We start from the raw sequence: 21,519 nt of genomic DNA, 5'->3' as shown, positions 1-21,519 counted from the left end.
TCTCTCAGCTCTGTGTAGCAGCTGTCTGCAGTTTTAAAGGGCTGATATTTGGTTTCAAGGTAACCTTTCTGCTCGTTCACATCCTTAGTAAATTCACTACAGCTACTCCGCCTATACCTCCTTTGTAATACCTTGTTCATGTGGACTGTCTTGCCCAGAAACTGACTCTAGATATAAAAAACCTCCAGTCTGCTTGACCTCTGTCACTTCCACTGCCATTTTCCCACCCTGCTGCCCACAACCTGCCCCTAGTGAATTGTATCTCAACGCTTTTATAGATTTGAATTTGTGTGCTTTAACTGTCATTGAATTTAACACCCGTATTTCCAGTCCTCTCCAAAAAGCTGAGATTTAAAGGGGCCTAGGAATATGTCACATGATGCACACAAAAGCACCCAGCCAGCTGACTGCAGGGATAAATGTACAAAACTGAACTGTACATTCTGAAGTGACACAGGGATAATGAATTGGGGGACTGAGCGTGTACAGACCTGCAATAACCATTTATGATCCTGCCCGACACCACTTTTGTGATAGCTTTCCAGTACTTGGCTTCTCCTTCCACTGGAGCTCCCAGTAAGACCACGTCTTCAATGATCCCTTGAGAATCTATTAAGATGAAAGCAGAGCAGCTCACATTTAGAAGACGGATAGGAAAATACATCTTTACATGTATGTGGAGGAGGACATTCAGATATGTGCAATGGAAAAATCACCGTTTCTGTGGTTTAAAGACAAAAACAAAGAAAAGGAGGATCTTAAACATCATTTTGTGTAAGTGTCCGCAGTCCCAGCTGGAGTCAGTAAACAGGAAAACCAGACATCCTGAGACAGTGAAAGGAACTAGGCTGATGGCAAGAGGGAGAAGCGGCCTGGCCTCTGCCCAGAAAGCTGCAGTTCAAGCAGCAAACCCGTGGAAAGTTCCTTCCACAGACATATTGATCTGGGTTTGCACAGAGCTGACCTACTACGCTTTGGAATAGGTGAAAGGGCCTGACATTCCACAGAGTGAGCAAATGTTGTCATACATTAAGCACGAAAACCTCTTCCCACAACCAGTCCTTAGAGCTGAGCTGGTGAAAAACATGACCACACGCAACAGAAAACTCTCAAATTCTGAATATTGATTGGGAACTCGCAACAATGAAGGCATTTGCCAACACCAAGTGATAATCTATCAAACTGGTTTGATTTTCTGAAGGGTACTTTAACCTGAATGCCCAGGGCACGATTTGCTGAAAAGGAATGTTGACTTTTAAGCGTGATAAATCTTCCTCTCTTATCAGACAATTGCAGCTGGGGAGTTTCAGTAGAAATAATTATTGAATGAGAAATATTAGGCAGCTCTGCTCCTTCCCTAAACTCCCAAACAGTGTCTTAATACCTAGTCATAAATCTTCTTCATAAAGAGAGATCAAGCACCTGATGCCATACAGTAAAATGAGATTCACAGCAGCGCACATTTTGGGGGACTTCTGGGTGTAGCATCCCAGCTCCGTCCTCTAAACCATTCTCAGGCTGGCGTCTGCAGTTTGTAAAATAACATGCTGCAGTTTCTGGGGAAGTGAAAATGACTGCCTACCCCACCAAGTTATGACGGAGAGGTGTTGCCTGACTAGACTTTTTAAATGTAAATCAATTGGTTTCCTTTCCCTAACAGCAGTAAAGGACTCGGAGCTGCCTGAGGTGCCTGCATCCTTCTCTGCCGTGTAAATCCCAGCACCTGACAACAACCCAAACGAGCTCTTGTGGTATTATTTCTTATTGCCAGGCGAATTTTGCACCAATCAGGAGAACTGCAAAGAGCAATTCAATTTTGTTAGTGTAATCTGTGAGCAATAAAGTCCGGTTCCCATAATCACGGGCAATGAAAAAGAAACCCAGAGCCTTTGCGAACGGGAAGCTCATTCCAACCAAGGTACTAAATTCCATGGCCACAGCGTGAGCCAACTGAATAAACAAACAGCTAATTCATCAGGATCCTGAACATTTGGGCAAGGTACCAGAAGCTTTTGTTTCTCCAGTCCTTTGTACAGCTTATTTCTTGCTCAAAACAAAAATGTTCAGCCTTGGCTGAAAAAGACTTATTTTCTTTGAATGCTGACAGAGGGGGACGGAAACCTGAGAACAGATCACTGACCACCGTAGGTGCTGACACTCTAAATAAGTTAAATGTATTTCACAGTTTACAAAGCTTTTATATGATTAAGAATAATAAAGTCTGCACAGCAGGAAAATGGGGGGGTTGGGGGGGAGGGAGGAGCAATTACCGATGGTCAAAATTTAACTACTGGTACGCTGATTTGTCCAGGAAAGGTGTGGAAGAGAGAAGCTGACCCAGAGTCCACAACCAGTCACAGGGAGCTGGGCTGTGCTCTCCATTTAGGGTACAACTCGCTGGGCAAAGAGGAAAGCATCCCCTCGTGTTAGTCCTCACTGAAAAGAGAGCAGGGGTGGAATTAGTGCGCTCAGGGCAGTGAGGACTGTGTTTCATGGCAGAGTTTGGCAGCGGTGCTCCTGGTACGTAAGCACATCAGAGATAATTCTATAGGACACCGCGATCAGTGTCAGACACATACACAGTGGGTGACGCCTCACTCCTGTCAAGCGTCGTTTCAAGGTTCAGGTTCAGGCCACTACCAATTTTCATTAGTTTACACATCTCATTTACGAAAATGCATGGGAATCGTGGTGAAGAAATCAGCCCAATGATCTTCCCATGCAGTAACTTGGCTCTGATGGATTGTTACTACATCTTCTGCTACAGTGTCATTTTCTGGAAACCTACCAAGCTCTGGCTTCCAAAGTCATTTGTGATGAAGTATCCCAAAGGTTATTTAATTGCTTTGCAGAAGAGTATTTTCTTTTAACAGAATTTGACTTTCTGCCACAGTGTTTCGCTGGATAATCCGTGATTAGTTATTTGTCCTCAGAAAAGCCACTGCCATCTGGATACAAAAGGCCTGCATGACTAGGCCTCGTATTGCTTTTGTGCGAGACACCCAAGTCCAACCCAAATCAGTCTCAGATGTCCCAGGTCCCAGCACCATTCCTTCTGTGGCTTGCGCTGGAATGTGCATGCGAAAACGCCTTGGCAATCTGCGCGAAACATGCTGCTTTTCATCTTGCAAACAGCTCAGCTTTCATAATTCAATTAAGGAACTGAAAAATTAGTGTACAGTGGGGAGCTGCTATGATACATAATTACGATGCTTAGATTTCTTTAGAATGGCAGCCAACCCTAAAGACCTCTAATGATTTCCTTTCACGTATTACTTAGCGACGCTCCCCTGTTATTCCAGCCAGAGACTGCAGATTGTTCAATAAAAGGCTGAAAATATCTCAGCCCTTGGCATTCTTAGGACACAAAAATTGTAGATCTAGGCCCAGATTAGGATCTGCGCTCTGGCTTCAGCGTAACTCCATTAGGATCACTCTGGATTTGATTAGATTTATTTTGAGAACACAATTCCTGTGTATCTTCAACCAGAAGTGAAGTTGTAGTCCACAGCTGTCAGTGGAAAAAATGCCAACCTTCTCCGTCCTCACTTGACTCTATTCCCACCTTCTTGGGCTTTATTGAACATTTTCCTTTATAAAGCTTCTTATTTATTAGCGGCTCTTCGTGAGGCTAAATGGTTAATGAATTAAATTAGCTACGTAGGGGGGAAGGCAGGCTGCACACACACACTCACTACTGACTCAACTCCAAGATGCAATTTACATCAACTGATTTTATTCTTTTTCTAAATTAAAAATAGAATCTATTAATAAACAGAACCACAACGGGTAATAAACTGGCAGATGGTTTTATACTTGACTTCGGGAAAAATTACCATGAAAATAGCAGATGACAGTGGCATTTCAGTGACTTAAATGGAAGGGAGGGCTCAGGGAAGCAGATACAATACCTACAGAGCTTCCAATAAAGGCAAAGCATCCTCTGCCAGGATCACAGTGGCGTGGGGGCAGCTTGCGGACTGATCTAGCAGTCGAATGTCACAAAATGTTAAGCTGTTGTTTACAGACTGGAGACCAAACCGACACAGCGGAGCACCTCGAGTGAAGACAGCGGATTTAATCCACTGACCGGGTGGAAATGACAGTAGAATTCGGTTCTGAATGCATTTCCAAACTATTTTTTTTAGGTTTCTGACCAATCCTAAAAGACCCAAGTGCTGTTCCAGAAGAACTCTTCCTCTTGGAAATGAAATTTCTCTACCAGCAGTAAGGAAAATAAAGGAGAAAAGGTTAGAAGGTGTATTTTACCTTTTTCTTGAGCCATTTCTTGCAGGCAGAAGTAAATAACTCTTGCACCCAGACTGAAGCCAATCAGTGTGACAGGTCGCTTTCCCTAAGAAAGAAGGAAAGGAGAAAACACCATCAAACCCAACCCTAGACCCAGAAGGAGACTGGCCACAGGATCCCTAACACCCTGATACCCAAAGCACTACCGCTTGCTCATCATCTTTTAAACACCCGAGCAATTTTGTTGGTTTCAAAGGCATTATGTAAAGTTATGCCCAGTTCAACATTCAGAATTCTGTATATCTGAGTATTTTGTATTTTTTTGATACTCAGAAAATGAATTGAAAGAATCCAATGACCAGAAGTTACAACAAATTAGAGGTTTCAAACAGAAACAAAACATTCACCGTCGTTGTTTAGAAATTTTCAAAGAAAAGCCTAATCCACAGAACAAAATTTTCCTAGAAACGTGTCAATAAACAGAAGCAGCTGAAATACAAAAATACTGACCACTTCTAGATTTCAGACTGAATGGCAGCAGCGCTGGTGGCTGTTATAAAAAATTATGTGGGCTAATCTTTTATTCTGAACAGCCTAAGAAGATTTTCTGTAAGATCAAAGGGAGCCTAATCTCAACAACAATGAAAAATGGCCTTTGCACTAACCAGGGAGCAGGTGTGCGACGAACTCCCTAGACATCACGCTCACTACTTTTAGACGCTCCAGCACACCGGAATGTGTGTTTTCACAATAGCGAATGCTGAAAAGGCAGTAACAAATGCCCCCAGGCAAAACAAAGGGCTTGTATGAAAGAAAGTTTATTGCCTTTCCCGGGATTGTATTTTTATGAGAAATCAAGTTTGTTTCTACTTTGCTGTTTCACATGGTTTTTAATGACACACAGCTCTGGGGCAACGGCTCTCACAGGGCTCCTCTCTAATAGACACAGGACTAGCGTGCCTGTGAACACGTGGCCAGCAGAAAACAGCCTCCCTCCACGGAAGCGATAGCCCAGCAAATAATGCCAGGCTTCTGGGGGGCAGAAATCTCTTTTGCAAGCCTTTTCAGGGAGGCTTAAGAACGTTTGCCACTTCTTTCAGGTACCAGCCCATCCCACTGCTCTGTAGGCAAAATCATGGCTCAGTGTGCATCTGACGCTGCGCCGTCTTCTCTTTGCTAGTGCCTCGGAACTATCAGTGGATATTTTAAACACTCCATATTCTCTTTTCCTTTTCAGCTGTCTTTACTTTCTCTTCTCACATTTCCAGTACGTGAGGTGGCCAAGCCACGTGCCATTTATGACCCGGATCTCTTTTTCTTTGTTTAGAAAAGCTTTAGGTTAAATGGAGAGAATCTGAGCAGGATTTCTCTGATTCACTTGGGACTTCCGATTTTTTTTCCCAATAAACCAGTTACATGCTGGTCACCTTCATGCTGCATTTTTTCACTTTTTCAGTTTATTACTGATTTTTGGCTCCCTGGAAAAATACCACTTCATAGTTAACTAGCATGACTATAAAACTTAACCTCCGTTGGCCAAATCCCTTCCAGCCATTATTCCTGGATAACTTCTACCCAATTATCATAGAATCTTTAGGCTGGAAAAGACCCTTGATATCAAGTCCAACCATTAACCCAGCACTGCTAATACCACCACTAAATCATGTCATTCAGCACCTTGTCCACACGTCCCTTAAGTCCCTCCAGGCATGGTGACTCCACCACCTCCCTGGGCAGCCCATTCCAATGCCTGACAGCCCTTTCCCAGAAGACATTTTTCCTAATACCCAATCTAAATCTCCTCTGGTGCAACTTGAGGCTGTTGTCTCTTGTCCTAGCTTGTCACTTGGGAGAAGAGACCAACGCCACCTCTCTGTAACACTCCCACCCAACTTGGTGTCATCTGCAAAGTGACTGAGAGTGCACTCGATCCCCTCGTCCAGATCATTGATTAAGACATTAAAGCGAACTGATTACCTGCTGTCGACTGAGCAGGATATGCGCTAGGTGCTTGCCTACTTCAGCAGAGCGATGGAGACACACTCCCCAGGGGTTGTCAATGACACTGGCGACAGTCAAGAGCGAAGCTGGCCAAGCCAAGGCCGTTACGATACCTGCAACACACAAAGCAAACAGCATGGCACAGTCACAAATCTGGGCTGCTCTTAGGAAACATCAAAAGCAAGACGGTTCACTGAAGTTAAAAGCCAAACCTAGGACCTTCTGTCATTTCCAGTTCTTCTTTCTCAAGAGCTGATCTGAGAAATGTTTTGCTAGACTAAAGATAAGGAAGAATGTGATGTTCTGATAGGGAGCCAAACAGACGCTACACATGAATGTAACCTGCCTGTTTGAACAGTTTACGTCAAGCAGTAAAATGCAGTGTAATAACCCAGAGAAATAAACACAGTCACTCGTGAAGGAAGGTGTTTTCCAGCTGTAATTTTAAAAGAACGAGTCACTGACATAGGCACGGCAATCCAGGAAAGCAAATCTAAATTACAGGTGTGGCAGAGGAGGTTTTCCAGCCAGGGCGGTGCCAACACTGCCAAGGGAAGATGCCTTCTCAGAATCTTCCTGGCTTCAGAAAGCTCCTTTAAACAAACACCAACAGTCAAACTGCACAAGAGCCACTCCAGCATGTCTGAGACAATGTAGGTTCTTACCTGACAAGACAGTGAATTTTAGGGCTTCCTGAGCCATCATGTTCACAAAACCATTCAGCAGGGAATCTAAGGCGTTGCCAAGCTCCATCAAGTACCTGGATTCCCAGGCCAGACAATACTGCTCACTCGACTGCAACATGCTGCTCCACGGTGCTGTGAAGCTCCCTGAGAGAGGGTGCAAAGGCAGAATTCATGTTCAGAAAAAGCACCAGGGCTGACACCCGACAAGATGAGTCCAACAGAGATCAGAAAAGAACCGTCAGGACACTGGAATGTACTCATATGCTGTGATGATCAGGAATCATATTTAAAAATACTGTTAGTTTCAGACACCACGTTTCCACTGTTTGACAATAAGTTTGAGTTTTGTAGGTAACGCCACAGCTTTAGCTGCCTTGGCAAAGTTTTCAGTGTGGACAGGCTCAGGCTTTGCGACCCATTTGATTCCCTCAGAGATTGCCGAGATAGATGGTCGTTAACACTAATTATGTCAGGTATTAAGGACATTCCTCCTATCATCAGATGTCAGGTCAAGTCCTGCAGCTCCACCTTCTCCTATAGACCAAAGGAGGGCCCATTCTGAGCAATAGGAAGTGCTGAATGGCTGCATGGACTGAGTTCAGTGGGACCAGAAGCATGGAAAATATGTAAAATCTTGTCAAAATCTATGGCAGAGCATCTTCCCAGCACTTCAGTTAGATGGGCACGGATTGCAGCAATGGCTCTGTCTGAAAACAAGGAATCTGCATGTGCAGATTCAGACTGCAATTACTGTTACTTTGCCATTTAGGCTAGTTAGCCACTTCAGTTTAATTTTTTCCCTCCAGTTGCTAATCAAAAGCAGCATCTGGATGTTCGAGAGACAATGGATAATTTCCAGTATGCAACTCTAATTTTCAGCTGAAAGAACATTTTTTTAAGCCACACTCTCTCCTGTTTATAGTGTAGCTGCTAAGTGGCCAGGATGGGCCTGGCAATGCTATTAACGGCAGATGAACTCTGAAGGACAGAGCAGAATTTTCATTTTAATTAACTGAAACCCTTCCCACACTGTTCCTTCCCCAGAATATGCAGGCTGAGGCATGAGAGAGTCCATGCCAGATGGCACCACAATATACTGTCAGATCCATGAACGTACAGACAGGCAGCTAGTGGGAGATCAAAAATCACAAGGTAACGATGCTGCAAAACTCCTGTCCTCAGTCCCGCTGTTTTAAGAAGTCATGCATGTGTGTAAACAGGCAGGCACAGCTGTGAGGAGGAAAATGGCTGACAGTTGTTTTTTAAACATTATAGCAGATTGCTAGTTATGGAAGAAGAATGCATTTCATTTATAACTCCCTTTTAAGGGCAAACAGACACCAAAAGGTTCCTGAAGGGGAGACGCTTGTCTTTGTCACAGTGCCTGGGAGCCCTCCAACCCCAAGGGTTTGGACCCCTGGCAAGCAGACAAGGAAAAAAGCCAAAATGCAGTACTGCAAAGTGACAATACCTTCCTCTGACAGCAAGCTGCAACCCTACAAGCAACAGGACAGAGACATCCTTCTGCATTAACAATATCCAATGTTAATTGTGATGCTTCTGAATAAGTTGGCAGCTGTTCCGTCAGGTTGTTGAACACGTCAGCAGACAGTTGACATATTTTATATGACAAGCTATTCTGGAAACTAAAACACTACAGACCTTTCAAGGTTGCTGCCTGTAGGTTCGCCTCCTGAGTGCTGTGCTTAACAGGATTTACTAGACAGAACTTTCTTGCCAATAAACCTCATTAGCTGGCAGATAGCGAGGAAGAAAAAAGACGCTCTTTTCTGTTAATTGCTGGAGAATAAACATAAGGTCTCAGAGACAGGTGAGACACTTTGTACTACTTCTGGACATCATCCACCCCAAACAGATCTTTCCTAGCAAAACCAGACAGCATTTATTAACAGAAACAATCTGCTATGATTGCTATAAATCCTACTGTCACTACCAATTTACTGCCCTCTCTCTTTCCTCTATTTTGATTGGGATTGCAGATCTGGTTACAACATCTTATGTTGAGAGTCAATCTGTTTTAGTTACCAGGCCGTGCAAGTGCGGGGAAGACACGGTTCTACGAGAGCACAACCTCTGCCTGGAGTGGAACAGACGTGACTTTCCTCATCTTGTTCTTACCGTATTTGCCAGTGCAGAGCCATCCAGTAATTGCTATGGTGATATGAAGCTGCTTTCCTTCAGTAAGTGGGAGGAATTCAAACTCTTCTATGGCTCCGACACGCTTCTTCATCTTATATCCTACACAGCGAGGCAGAAACACGAGTCAGAAATCACACAGCAAGGACAGACTCCGCTAGCAGTAGAAGTTCATAAGAAATTATTTGGGTAATTTGGAGGGGGGTTTTAACTTTCCAAAACCCTCAGCAAGTCCATGTATTACTTAGAGCTTGGATGGAGCCAACATGATCCTTCTGAGCTTGTGTGATCTGAAGGAACCCCAGCAGAAGGCTCTTTTGCTGCAGGCCAGACATCAGCTGTGAGAGCCACTGCTCTCCATGGCAGCATCCTTCTCATCCAAAGCAGCATTTCCCTCATTAACCATGTACCAAGTATTATTTTCCTACTTGCTTGGCAGGGGCTACACAGTATCTTAATCAGCACTGAAATAAACATTTCACAGTTGTAAGATTACACCTCAAATTGCTTCCCTTGCTCTGCAGAGCTCAGTTAAGTCACTAGCTCTGCATCTGCAGACACGATCCTGTGCCTCAGTAGCTGAGAAATGTGTGCGGTCACTCTCTTACCCGTAAGGCCAGCTCCAGCTGCTCCGAGAAGGGATGCCATGACAGCAATTCCAGCAGTCGAACCTAAAGCAGCTGCTCCAGCACTTCCGATGATAGCAGCAGAACCCGCAGCAACCAGAGGGGCTGCAAAACCCCCTGTCAAGCCTGAAGATGCAACAAGTACTGTCACCAAACTATGACCACTTAGAAAACCAGGCAGTCATTGTTCTGTGCTGCGTGAGTACTGCTAATGCTGCTGAGTACAGATGATGGTGGTTTTGCATCACCAATAGAGGGGCATACGGAGAGTCTCCCCAGGCCCTGCATCTCTGCGCAGACTCTGACTGACTTCAGTAAAAACAAAGAATCATTTAAAAGTCAAAGGAATAATGTGTGGGAGACTGGGGTGAGCTATGCCCTATTTGCTTAGGAAATACCCATCTAGTCTCATGCTATTTTGAATTTACAGCTGAAGATCTGATCCTCTATTAACACAAAAGAGGAGAAAACATTTCTGAAGGGTGATAACCTCAGTTTAATACTTCCCCCAGCCAGTGAAACTACACAAGTAACTTTTCCAGCTAATTCTTTCAGTTTTATTTTTATGTAGCTGAAAATACTTCTTGTGGCTTTGAGGTTTCTTTTGTTGGGTTGTTTGGGTTTGGTTTTGTTTGTTTGGGGTGGTTTTTGGTATCTGAAGTGACATACTACCTTCAGCCTGGCAAAGAAAAGCAGTGAAGGCATTAAAATTAGAGCTTGGGCTCAAAGGTGTGATGGCTTCTGTTGCTGAGTGAGTAATTCAGAGAGCAGCCCCCCCCCCGGCCCCTGGTGCTGTGCACACGTCCAGGAACAAGTCTCCAAAATGCCTAGGGCAGCCTCACCAATCACTGTTCCGCCCCCAATGGTTGCCAAACCGATCAGCAGGTATCTCTTCAGCTTTTTCCTTCCTTCTTTCTTTTTTCTTGATACTTCTGCAGTTCTGCGGGGGGATTAGAAACATAAAAGCTGATGGAAAAGCCTGATGGATAACAACGCTGCATCAGAAACCACTTTTATTCTCCACAGCGTAATTTCCCTACTGGGAACAGTAAAAAGTAACATGCAGGTGTGGACTGTGACAACACACTCCGATTTATGAGCATGGACATAAACCCACAGATTTAAACTGAAACGATTTAATCGCTGACAAAAGCCAACAGATGTTACTTACTTGGAAAACCCTTCCTAATAGGGCTGAAGCTTGTAAAAAAAAAAAAAAAGAAACAAAAAGTCAAAAGCATTTCAATAACCATATACTGCCTATGTGTCCTAAAAAAGCACAAGGGAGCTAAGTGGAAACAGGGAAAGTGTTGGAAACAAGAGGGAATTGGGGTAATTTGTGCTAACAAACACAGCGATGGAATTAAACTATTTTCCAACGAGGAGTATATGAATTCAGCTGCTTTCTATTTGCACACTGCAGTGCATATAACAGGTAACACTGTCGTTAGTTCATTTGTCTGCATGCGTTTAAGCGACACTCTAATGAGCTTATCAGAAACACGTAAATAAACCTAAAAGGAACAAATATCACTTACTAGGCACTACTTTTGGCTGCTCTCCACTGTCTTTGGTTTCTCTCTTACAAGAAATACTTCCCACGTTGGAGGAAAGTGCGAGAAACAGAGGATGCTGGAATAGGTTGTTTACAGAGGCAGGTTCCTTCTAGCCCGCTTACGCAGTGGTTAATCTAGGCCTTGAAACATGAGAATTTATCTTGCTTCCAAACTTGGGTATTTTCCCTCTTAATCCTAGCCTAATTGTGGATTTTCATTATCCATATAATTGCCTAATCCTTCCTGGAACCCCCTAAGCGCACTGTAATTTTGATAAAGACAATTTTAGATGAGTCCCAAACAATATGCAGCTTTGTAAAACGCAGCAGGAGGAGAATGAGGCACAGTGGGTGAAATCCCTGCGCCGCTAAAGTCAATGGCAGAACTCCCACTGACTCACATGGCACGGAGACTTTGTCTGCACAGAGATCCTCTGAAAAAAACATTGTGTGTTACCTTCTGCAGCTGCAAACATTAACTGCCTGCAGAGAACAGCAGTGCAGCCTGCAATGGCTACGTATTCAGAAATTTCTGTATAACCAAGCTCCGTTTCTCCAACCCCGTGGTCAGAGCAGTGTTTGGATACACAGTGGTTTACGCAGTCACCAAGCTGAATGCCTGATTCTGGAAAAAGTTGCTCCTAGAGTTCTTTAAACGAGTGTTGCAGCCTAACTGTTAATTCCTGCGTTGGCAATATTCAGTGATTTCTGTTCTACTTAGTGGTTCATCAGCTTTTATAGCCAATGCGCTGTTGTCTCGGGCTGAAAATGATGACATTAAAAGAGATGAAATAGGGCTAACCTGGCTTTAGTTGCAATAATAAGCAATTCGAGTTATGTGGGTAGAAGGATAGTTTGCAGCTAAATCCTGCCTGGAGATGCAGTAAGTAAAACAACCCTTTCCCTGTCACTGCTCTCCTCCCGTAGCTGCTAGCAACTGCTTTTGACAGTTGCTTTCCTAGTCGCTTCTACATTACAATTATCACTTGATTACCAGACTGCTTTTTATCCACTACAGTAATTAACTGCCTCTTCTGGTGCTTCTCCTGCCCTCAGTGATCTTGGATGGCCAGCTTCTTGCCTGAACCACAAATTATGTTCACAGAGATTTTACAAGTGGAATTTCAGGTCATTTTTCCACAAGTGGCAGGAGTACACGTTAGCGAGCAGCTGACATCACGTTTTCCAGTTTCTTACAGAAGCGTGTACAAAAGAGAGGCTGACACCTGCAAGTCAGAACACGTTTAGTGCTAGTAATGTGGACTTAAGCATTTTGGGCGTTGTTCTATCTATAGGTGATTGTACATTTAACCCTGCAGGGTCCAGGCCACAGCTCAGCACATCCACGGCAGCAAAGACAGGATGGAAACCCGTTAACAAATATCAGTAAAAAACACATACACCGAAGCTGCCAAAACCCTGTCTGGGTGTTGCTGTTCCAAAACCTCTTGCAGTGGATGGTCAAAGCTGGAAGCATCCTAAGGAGATGTTAATGTATTCCCTGCCCCAAAAGTCTGTGAGGTCAAAGTGCTGACAGATTTATATCCTGCTTCCTTCCCCCACTCACTCCTGCCTTTAAAACAAACAAAGGGTCACCAAATCCCCACATATCTCAGCCTTGTGCTCGTTTCAGCACTGCACTAATGAACACATTGCCTCGCTCTCACTATAAAGCTTCTTTTTCCTTTTTATCTCACAGGTTTTTATTTCCACGGCTGCAACTTGGGCAAAGAGCAAGATTGAAACCCATGGCTTTTGCCACACCAGATATGTGCAAAACCGACTGAGTTAGCAGGAATACTGGAAAGCCACGCTTGTACGTACGCAGTGTAATTCCCCAGTCGCTCCTGCCGTTATCAGACACACCACTATCTTTTTGGGCTGTGCTACAGGAGCCACAGTTCCGGTTGATGTGAAATTAGGTATTGGAGCATCATCTTTGCAAGGGACATCCCACCCTTGGCATCAGGCACTAAAGGCCCAGGATTGAGTTTGATTCCAAAAGCCACAGCAAAATACCAACCCTTGCTCCTGCATGCCAAACGGTGTCCTGTTTAACAGTCCATGATCTTTGAGGTTATTTTGACTTTCCCTTTCTACAGTGCACTATAAAGTTAAGCTTTACTTAAATAAAGCCGTAAGAGAAAGATACCCGTCACATGCTGGACCTCACTGTAGTGTCAGAGCTGTACTGTCCCAGCGATGTTGATTAAAGCCTTTATTAGCACTCAGGTTAATCTCAGAACCTGTTAGCTGAGTTGACAGATAAAAATATTAAAAGGTCCCTTGAAAGTCCACTACAGCCATGTTTACTGCCTCACACATTGCTAAACCTTCACACAATTCCTGCCTGATAAGCGGAATATAAAAATACTACAGTTGCTCTCTTGAGACTCCATGCGCAGTTCTGCATCCAGCTCTGGAGCCCCCAACATCAAAGGACGTGGACCTGCTGGAATGAGTCCAGAGGAGGCCATGGAGATGCTCCAAGGCCTGGAGCACCACTACTAAGGGGGCCAGGCTGGGAGAGTTGGGGGTGTTCAGCCTGAAGAAGGCTCTGAGGAGACCTTACAGGACCTTCCAGTTCCTGGGGGGGCTACAAGAAAGATGGGGGGAACTTTTTACAAGGGTCTGCAGAGACAGGACAAGGGGTAATGGGTTTTAACTGAAAGAGGGAGATTGAGATTGAATATCAGGAAGAAGTTCTTCCAGGAGAGGGTGGGGAGGCACTGGAACAGGTTGCCCAGAGAAGCTGTGGATGCCCCATCCCTGGAAGTGTCCAAGGCCAGGCTGGATGAGGCTTGGAGCAACCTGGTCTAGTGGAAGGTGTCCCTGCCCATGGCAGGGGGGTGGGACTGGGTAGTCTTGAAGGTCCCTTCCAATCTGAACCAGTCCATGATTCTGTGATACATTTCTTACAGATACCAACTTTTTGAGAGTTTCACAACTAAGAAGTGGTGATGAAGAGAATTAATCTTATATGAATGACAGAATTAGGAGCCAGGTCCATAAGCATCTAAAGACGCAGACTGTTGTCCTCAGAAATCTACCTTCAACAGGGGTTAGACAGCTGCCTTTTAAACAGGTGCAGAGGATGGATCCATAGAATATGAGCAGTCAAGGATCTCATCCTGCAATTTATAGGAACTTCATTCTGCAAGAGGCAGCTCTATCTGAAGAATACTGAGATAAGAGACACAAGATTTTTGTGATGTTTTAAGCATAATGAACAGCCTAGGAGAGGCAACTGGAAAGAGAAAACAAGGCAGTTCAGTGCCTTTACCAGCTTGCAAGGTTGGTCTCAGCTCTCATGTTAAGAATGCTGAGCTGTCCTGCTTCTTGGTACAGCTGAAGTGCTGCGAGGGCTCTGCAACCCTCATCAAGCCATAAATGATTACGCTAAGAACCATGAGGGGAATGATCGCAGACTGGACTTAGGCACAAGCAATTACTACTAAGCTTTCAAGCACCGGCAGCGTTTTTTCATCCCATAGTCAACCCAAATGTTCTTACTTTGTCTCTTCCTCTTTTTGTTCCTTCAGGCTCTCAAGCAGAGATTCCTCCAGGACTTCCAGCTCCTCCAAGGGGATTCTCAGCAGCCAGGTGATGTGGCAGATCAACACCCTGGCTCGAGCATCGTAGTACCCTTAAAAAGAGGGAAGCCCAGGAAATCAGTCGGTCTGCATCATGCAAGATTAAATAGCGAGTGGCTAAAGGACCTACAAGCACAGCTCCTTCCCTCGGGCCCTCTTCAGCTTCCATGTGTTTGAACACAACTCCTGTGATCTAGAGAAGAGAGCGACAAATGGAAAACCCTTCTTCCCTCCAAGTCTCCTCCTGTGGATAAAGTCACTACACCAGGTAATTGTCTCTGTGGCAGAAAAAGGAACTCAAATCCTTTCATCTTCTGTGACAAAGGCCTTTTGGCTCTGGATGGGCTGCATCTTTCTTCTCAGCAGAGAAATGCTGCAGGAAGACCAGTCCTAACTGGAACTGTCAAATATATATACATACATGTGGGTAACATGACACAGTACACCTCAGCTACACAGCAATGCAAGACATGGTATCTCGGAAAAATGCGCCTTCATGCAAAACCTTTATATGCAGTTCATGCTGTTGGCAACGGAGGGACTCTGGAGTTTAAGACTGCACGCTGGCTCACCTAGCAGCACCACTGACCACTGCCTGCAGTCATACTGCACTGCAAGAGTCGCGGGAGTGGAGAGTGCTCAGACAACACATGACAGCAGTAGCGATCACTCCTGGACTTATAAGCAGGTGTTCTTAAAAAAAAGACATTTTAAATGTAATAGATTTTAAATTGTTTGTGCCAATTCTTGCATTCTGAATGTGTTTCTCTCAGCAGCACCTGCTGCTTCCTGATGGCAGCCTTTTGGAAAGGGTTCTTGGTGCGCTGTGGGGTGAAAAATGCAATTGCTTTTCCAGGGATAGGTGAAGATACCAGCAAGACCCAGCTACAGAGTATGTTTCAGATACCTGCTGCACGTAGATCACACATGGCATCCAGCCATCTATTAAGTTTATTTATTACCATCATTACCAAGATACTGAACTACTTCAGTAGCCCTTAATGACACCACCTTTAAGATTTGCACTTAGTTGAGAAATAAGGATATTATGTTATCTTCATTTCATCTCTGATATGTGCCACGTCTTGTGATCCCGAGCAGGTGATTTAACGAGTGGCCTTCTCACTTCCAGCCTGCTGATACACAACTTGCTTTTTACTTAGCCAGCGTGGCCCTAAGTCAGCGAGGCTTGAAAATACATTTCTTTTCAATTCCAACTTAGCAAAATAAGCAGTTTTGCAATAACTGACTGGTCAATTTTCCATTAAAAATAAAGAAAGAAGAAAAATGGTACTTTGTTCTGCAGCGAAACAGGCTAATCAGCAACCAGAGAGTGCTTTCATGTGAGAATATGTTAAAACACAGAGATTTTTAAAAAAGCAAGCAGTTTTTGTAACAGCTTCACTGCCTTCCTAGAGGAAGAGGTCATCTGCTCCCTTGGAAACACGGGAGAGGAAACACCCCGCTCTGGTATTTCAGTCCAGAACTTTTCTACCATCACATGCATTTCCATGCCGATGCACAGCATGTGAAGCTAAGGAGGTGAACGGATGTTCAATCTTTAACAGGGATTATTAATCATTGCTAATATAATAGTTGCTTTTTCTGTAGTGGATGTTTTTAGAGTGTGCTGCTTTTGCTATAAAGGAAGCTAAGATAAAATAGGATGGTACCCTGAGCTTTTCGAGCACTTTGAAGTATCAGGTGTAAACTCATCTACGTGATTCTTACGAAGAACAAAAGCTAGGTAAACTTACCGTCTCTAAGAGAGAAGGACAGAAGGTCCTACAAAGAAAAAAAAGGAATATTCAAGTTAAAACTGATGATGTATGTCTGGAGGTATCAAAATGGAGGCATGAAAACTCTAATTGAGATAGCATGATAAGCAGTTCATAGAGTTGGGAAGCCAGCAAGGCAGCACAGAGCAAAGCCAGGTGCTTCCAGTACCAAATTCCCATATGCAGGTACAAATGGCTGGACAGAAGTACATAAGGCTTGGTATATGCTGAAGCATCCCATATTTTTTGTTATTAGAGATCCTGTTTCAAGTGAAAGCACCATGACTACAGCAGACTTTGAAGTTTGGAAAAACAGGGATCTAATCCTCCTACCGCCCTAATGCCTTCTGCTCGCTATCCAGCCATATATACTCACACTTTCCAGGAGTGACAGGTTTGACCGCTCCTCTGATGGGCCAGTGGGCCCTGTTTTCTTTGGCATTCTGGGATTTCATAGGTCTAGGCAGTAAGGGTGAACTGGCGTGAAGTTCTTTTGGATTAAGTGCTTCAAAAAGGAAAACTCCAGATTTATGGCCATCTGTTCATACTGAGGGACTTGACTTCCGTGTTGGCTCTCCACCATTAAAAAACTGGGAAAATAGATCAATCCAATAGATGGTTTCTATGGGCAAATCTATGAAAAGAGAGGCCAGTGTTTTTACTACGATGTTCTCCTCTTTTATTGCCGCTGGATAAATTCTTTATGTAACTACAACACTAAGCACCAGTCTAGCTGCTTCCCTCTCCTACACACAAATAAAGCACAGCTGAATTTTACAGGGAATCCTTCTGCCCTTTGGGAACACAAAAAATGCAGCCAAAGATGTAGGCTGCTGCCAAAGAGTTTATGATTATTAGTCCCGTAAGCTCCTAAGCAAAATTTGTATCGTAACAATCTCTCTTAATCTTTTCCCTACTGCATGAGAAGTGTGGAACAAAGAAGCCATCCTTAACCAACTCCCAGCAGAAAAAGGGGCAAACTGTAGATATTATCCAGGCAAAAGTAAGTGCCTGAGCTCCGGATGTCATTGTGACATGAGAAAAGTCTGCTATTTCATAAAGGAGAAGAGAACTTTTGCACAGGACTGGGAAGCCAAAGGATTAGGGCAGCTGAACTCCAACCTATGGGTGCTTTTTCACATGGTACAGCCCCAAAACTTTTGCTACGCTGCTGCCTAATGTCCTCATGCACACACCTCTACCTCTGAATATCTGGGTGGCTGTTGCCATCCACAGAGCAAGCCGCCTTCTGCTCGCCTGTCCTGCAAGGCCAAAAGGGATAAGCATTTCCAGTAGGTATCTGTTGGGCCGGGCTCTGTGCAAAGCAGTCATCCTGCATCCCAACAGCCAGAGCGCTCACCCATGGAAAGTCCTGGTTTGTTATCTCCAGTGTGTGAAAAACGCTTTTAATTTAAGTTAGCCATGGAATCAGGTCTCCTCTGTTCTCCCAACCACCATGCTGCAGGAAAAAAAAGGCTTCTTTTTAGGTCTGGTGATGATTAATATTCTGTGCATCCACACACGCTGTAGCCTGTTCCCCAGGGTGGTTGGTGGGATGTGGGAATTGGAGCCATTAATCCACACACGCGCAGGGAGGAATGTAAGTCTGGCTTCCCAGAGCCCGAGGACTGTGACTATTCAAGATTTAGATACATGGACAGCATCACCTCCTCCTGGGCTGCATTTCTGGGAGGAAGGATTGGCACAGAGGTGTCAAAGCCCAGGAGAAGGTCCAGGGCTGGGAGCCTCAAGCTGAAAGTTGACCAAAGAGCCTGAAGTCTAGAGTAAGGTGAGGCTTGTTGCCATCCTTTTCCACGGGCTAATACAAGCAGCCTCTTGAAAAGGGTTACTGGTTTGTTCAGAATCCATTTGTAGGCAATAAATTCTCCCTGTGTGTGGCAAATGGAGCCGTGGGTGTTGACTCTGATCCTGTACAATATGCCCCGTATCGTCTGTGGCACCTAATATCAAATAACCTTGTTTAAAAATCTGACCTAAGCACTTTCATGCATGCATTGCAAAAGGTGATGGTTACAGGTAATCTGGTGATAAACTGGAACTACTGTTTTTATTGCATCTGTGCCAATTAGCATTCTCAACTGCTTCTAATTGGTGTAGGCTTTGCACGTACTGCTGTGCAGTCACCTGGAATCCAATCAGCATTGATTAGATTAGTTCACCAGTAGTTTGTTTTCTGCCTCTAAGCAGCAATTATATTTCAGTCTTATTTTGAAGTTGGTGTTTTGAATCTCCCTGTGCCCTCTACACACAAACTACCACCCATATGCCTGAGAAACATTACAAAGAAAGGCAAGCAATTTTTATTCAGGGTCTTTCCCAGCTTTTTACAAATTTCTGCAAGTTCAATACCCTTTTCCTCAACAACAGAGAACATCCAATTCACATCACAGTGGAAAAACAGCGTCCACTGTTCTCTCAGACCATTGCTAAAGGTGAGTGTGTGGTAAGGACTAACATCAGAGTAGTGTTAGCACGCGGCACGTCTCGCTGTTTCCTTGTGTGCAGCACAGAGCGAAGGGTGCGAGGTGGTGATGGCCACGTTACGTCTGGCATCAGCAGCAGCCTAACGTGCTCTTCACCCTGCCCAGCGTAACGTGAGGCTGGATGAGAAGGTCTCTTCCCCAGCTGAGCCTCTGCAGCAAAGGTGAACGCCACCAAAATGCTTCACCTCTTTTATCACTACATCAGCTTTTACATCAGAATGTTACAGAGTCGTCCAGTCTCGCTAATACTTTGTCAGTGAAAGAAAATAAAAATCACAATACTTATTTTCTTCCAGACAAAGCTGACTCTGGGGAAAATGCCTCCAGGAAATGTGCTATTTGGAGAAGGAATGTAGAGTTGTTTTGTATTACAGGTATAGTGAAGGGGCTTTGAAACAAATGAAAATCAGGCCTATGCGGTTCAGTGCTTCAACAAAATCCGTAGAACGCATGTATGAACCAAAACCACTGCAATAACAGTCAAAAGTTAAACGTTTGACAGAACTTTTACAGAAGTTCTTTGTTCTGTAGAGGGAAAGCATCAAAGAGACAAACCGTTAATTCAACAGACAGTAACCGTGCCTCATGCTCATCGCTGCCACAACCTGTTAATGAATAGAGAGACTGCCAGTCACCCCCACAGCTGCTCAGAAACACATGCACATCAGAAACACTGATTTTTCCTTCCTTTACTGTACAAACAGAACTTCAGCTACAGACAGACACGTATGACAAATCTCTCTTGCAAAACTAAACAAGGGCAAGAGTGTATGAACTTACTTGGGTAATGACAACTGGATTTTCTTCCAAGATGGGATCCTTCAGCAAAATCTGGGCAAAAGTTTCTGTGCCCTCACCTCCTAAGCCACTAGCAAATGCTGTCATGGCAGGTAAGACAGCGTCAGGCAGGTCCAGCCATTTCACAAAGCCCTCAATGAACTGCGTCCTGAAGGAGCTGTAAGGCAAGAGCAGCAGTTAAGGCTCCGTAACTGGGGATTTTTGCAAACTTTAGAGTGGTCCCTGCTCTCAAACGATCACACAAAAATCAAAGCTCAGTAAGAAGTCAGCAGAAGGTGAGTTGCTACAGAGGCTGGCTAAACAAACAAGCAAGCAATCTGAACGGAGCTAGACCTTTCATCGGTACACCCTTGAAGCCTGCAGTATTAAGGGATGCAATTTGTGCTGAAGGATAAAAGTCTCAGAGGTGTAAGAGAGAAAGTCAACATCGTTAAGAAAACATCTATAATGTCAAAAGAATCACCCACTCCCTTAACTTCAGAAGGCCACACAGACAGGCTGATACCAGCTCCGTCTGAGCTGCTACCCAAACCCCACCTCCATTGCTCAGCCCTTGCTAGGCCGTGTAGTACCTTTGCTCTTTCTCAGGGAACAGCCATGCCAGGGATATCCCACAGAGCGCTGCATAAGCGAATCTTCCCGGTTCGCCCAGCTGCTGGCCCACAAGCACACACGGTTCTTTTTCACCTGCCTGGTCAGCCCCGCTACGCTGTTTCGAAGACAAACTTTTCCACTTCTCTTCCGCAGCCATTTTTACCTGCAAGTTTGAAGAGTAGAAAGCAGAAGAAAAACAACAACCAGTTGGAAACCAGGAAGCAAGGAGACAAATCACCTTTTCTTTTTCGCTGTCATGCTTGCTGTTGGTATTAAGTCAAGCCTGTCACGTCCAGCTTGTGTATCCCCACATACAACAAGGTGACCAAAGAGACAACAGGAGACTTTCTGTTCACCAGTTCTCAAAAGTGTTGCACAAAAGGAGCCGACAACAATTCACACAGGAAAAGGACAAGTCCCCTTTGAGATTCAAAGAGACTGGGCTCCATTCAGGAATGTCATTCACATGTTTAGCTCAAAAATAACAGAATAAAAGCTCTGCACCTGGAGCAGGGACCAGTGCAGCTGCCTGGGAAATAATTTCCCTCTCTCATCCTCAACCCAAATTGCTCCTCTGTTCATTTCGCTGATGGTGTTAAGGAAGTTGAGTCCAGCTGCAGCCTCTGACGAGGAGAATTTTTTATGTGTCCCATGGACCTTGCTGTGCTTTGCTTGTAACACTCTCTACACAGCCTTCCACAGAACATACAATCCCTGCGCCACACAGACCTTGAGATGGGCCAAAATCTTATTTTTTCAGAGCACAGATGTGTATGCTTCCAACTGAAGGGCTTACAGCTGCTCCCCGGGAGCTTCCCCTGTTGTACAGGTGGCCAACCAAGATGACTGAAATCAGGCAGACGTGACAACAGCTCATTTCACAATTCAACGTGGGTTAACAATTTGCTCCAAAGCTCACTTATGCCACCTGAAAGCTCTCTGGACTTCATCACGATTCAGTGGGTTTCTAAGGGGCCCA

The 21,519-nt window shown here is 44.5% G+C and overlaps 1 protein-coding gene across 1 annotated transcript in view; it reads right to left on the bottom strand.

The window, feature by feature from the left end:
• Window positions 1–20,697, bottom strand: part of TMCO4 (transmembrane and coiled-coil domains 4) — a 35,420-nt gene extending 14,723 nt beyond the window's left edge. The window contains exons 1-11 of the mRNA XM_010154624.1: window positions 20,519–20,697; window positions 19,929–20,103; window positions 16,624–16,651; window positions 14,787–14,919; window positions 10,561–10,658; window positions 9,701–9,844; window positions 9,075–9,194; window positions 6,915–7,079; window positions 6,226–6,362; window positions 4,270–4,354; window positions 492–609 (exon numbers count right to left, since the gene is read on the bottom strand). Of these exons, the coding sequence (XP_010152926.1) occupies window positions 492–609; window positions 4,270–4,354; window positions 6,226–6,362; window positions 6,915–7,079; window positions 9,075–9,194; window positions 9,701–9,844; window positions 10,561–10,658; window positions 14,787–14,919; window positions 16,624–16,651; window positions 19,929–20,103; window positions 20,519–20,697 (1,382 nt within the window). The remainder of the gene's footprint in view (window positions 1–491; window positions 610–4,269; window positions 4,355–6,225; window positions 6,363–6,914; window positions 7,080–9,074; window positions 9,195–9,700; window positions 9,845–10,560; window positions 10,659–14,786; window positions 14,920–16,623; window positions 16,652–19,928; window positions 20,104–20,518) is intronic.
• Window positions 20,698–21,519: the final 822 nt, after the last annotated feature.

This window comes from Eurypyga helias, unplaced genomic scaffold, assembly GCF_000690775.1.
Source record: "Eurypyga helias isolate BGI_N326 unplaced genomic scaffold, ASM69077v1 scaffold38296, whole genome shotgun sequence".
Lineage (NCBI taxonomy): Eukaryota > Metazoa > Chordata > Aves > Eurypygiformes > Eurypygidae > Eurypyga > Eurypyga helias.
This window is presented reverse-complemented; position numbering and strand designations above follow the sequence as displayed.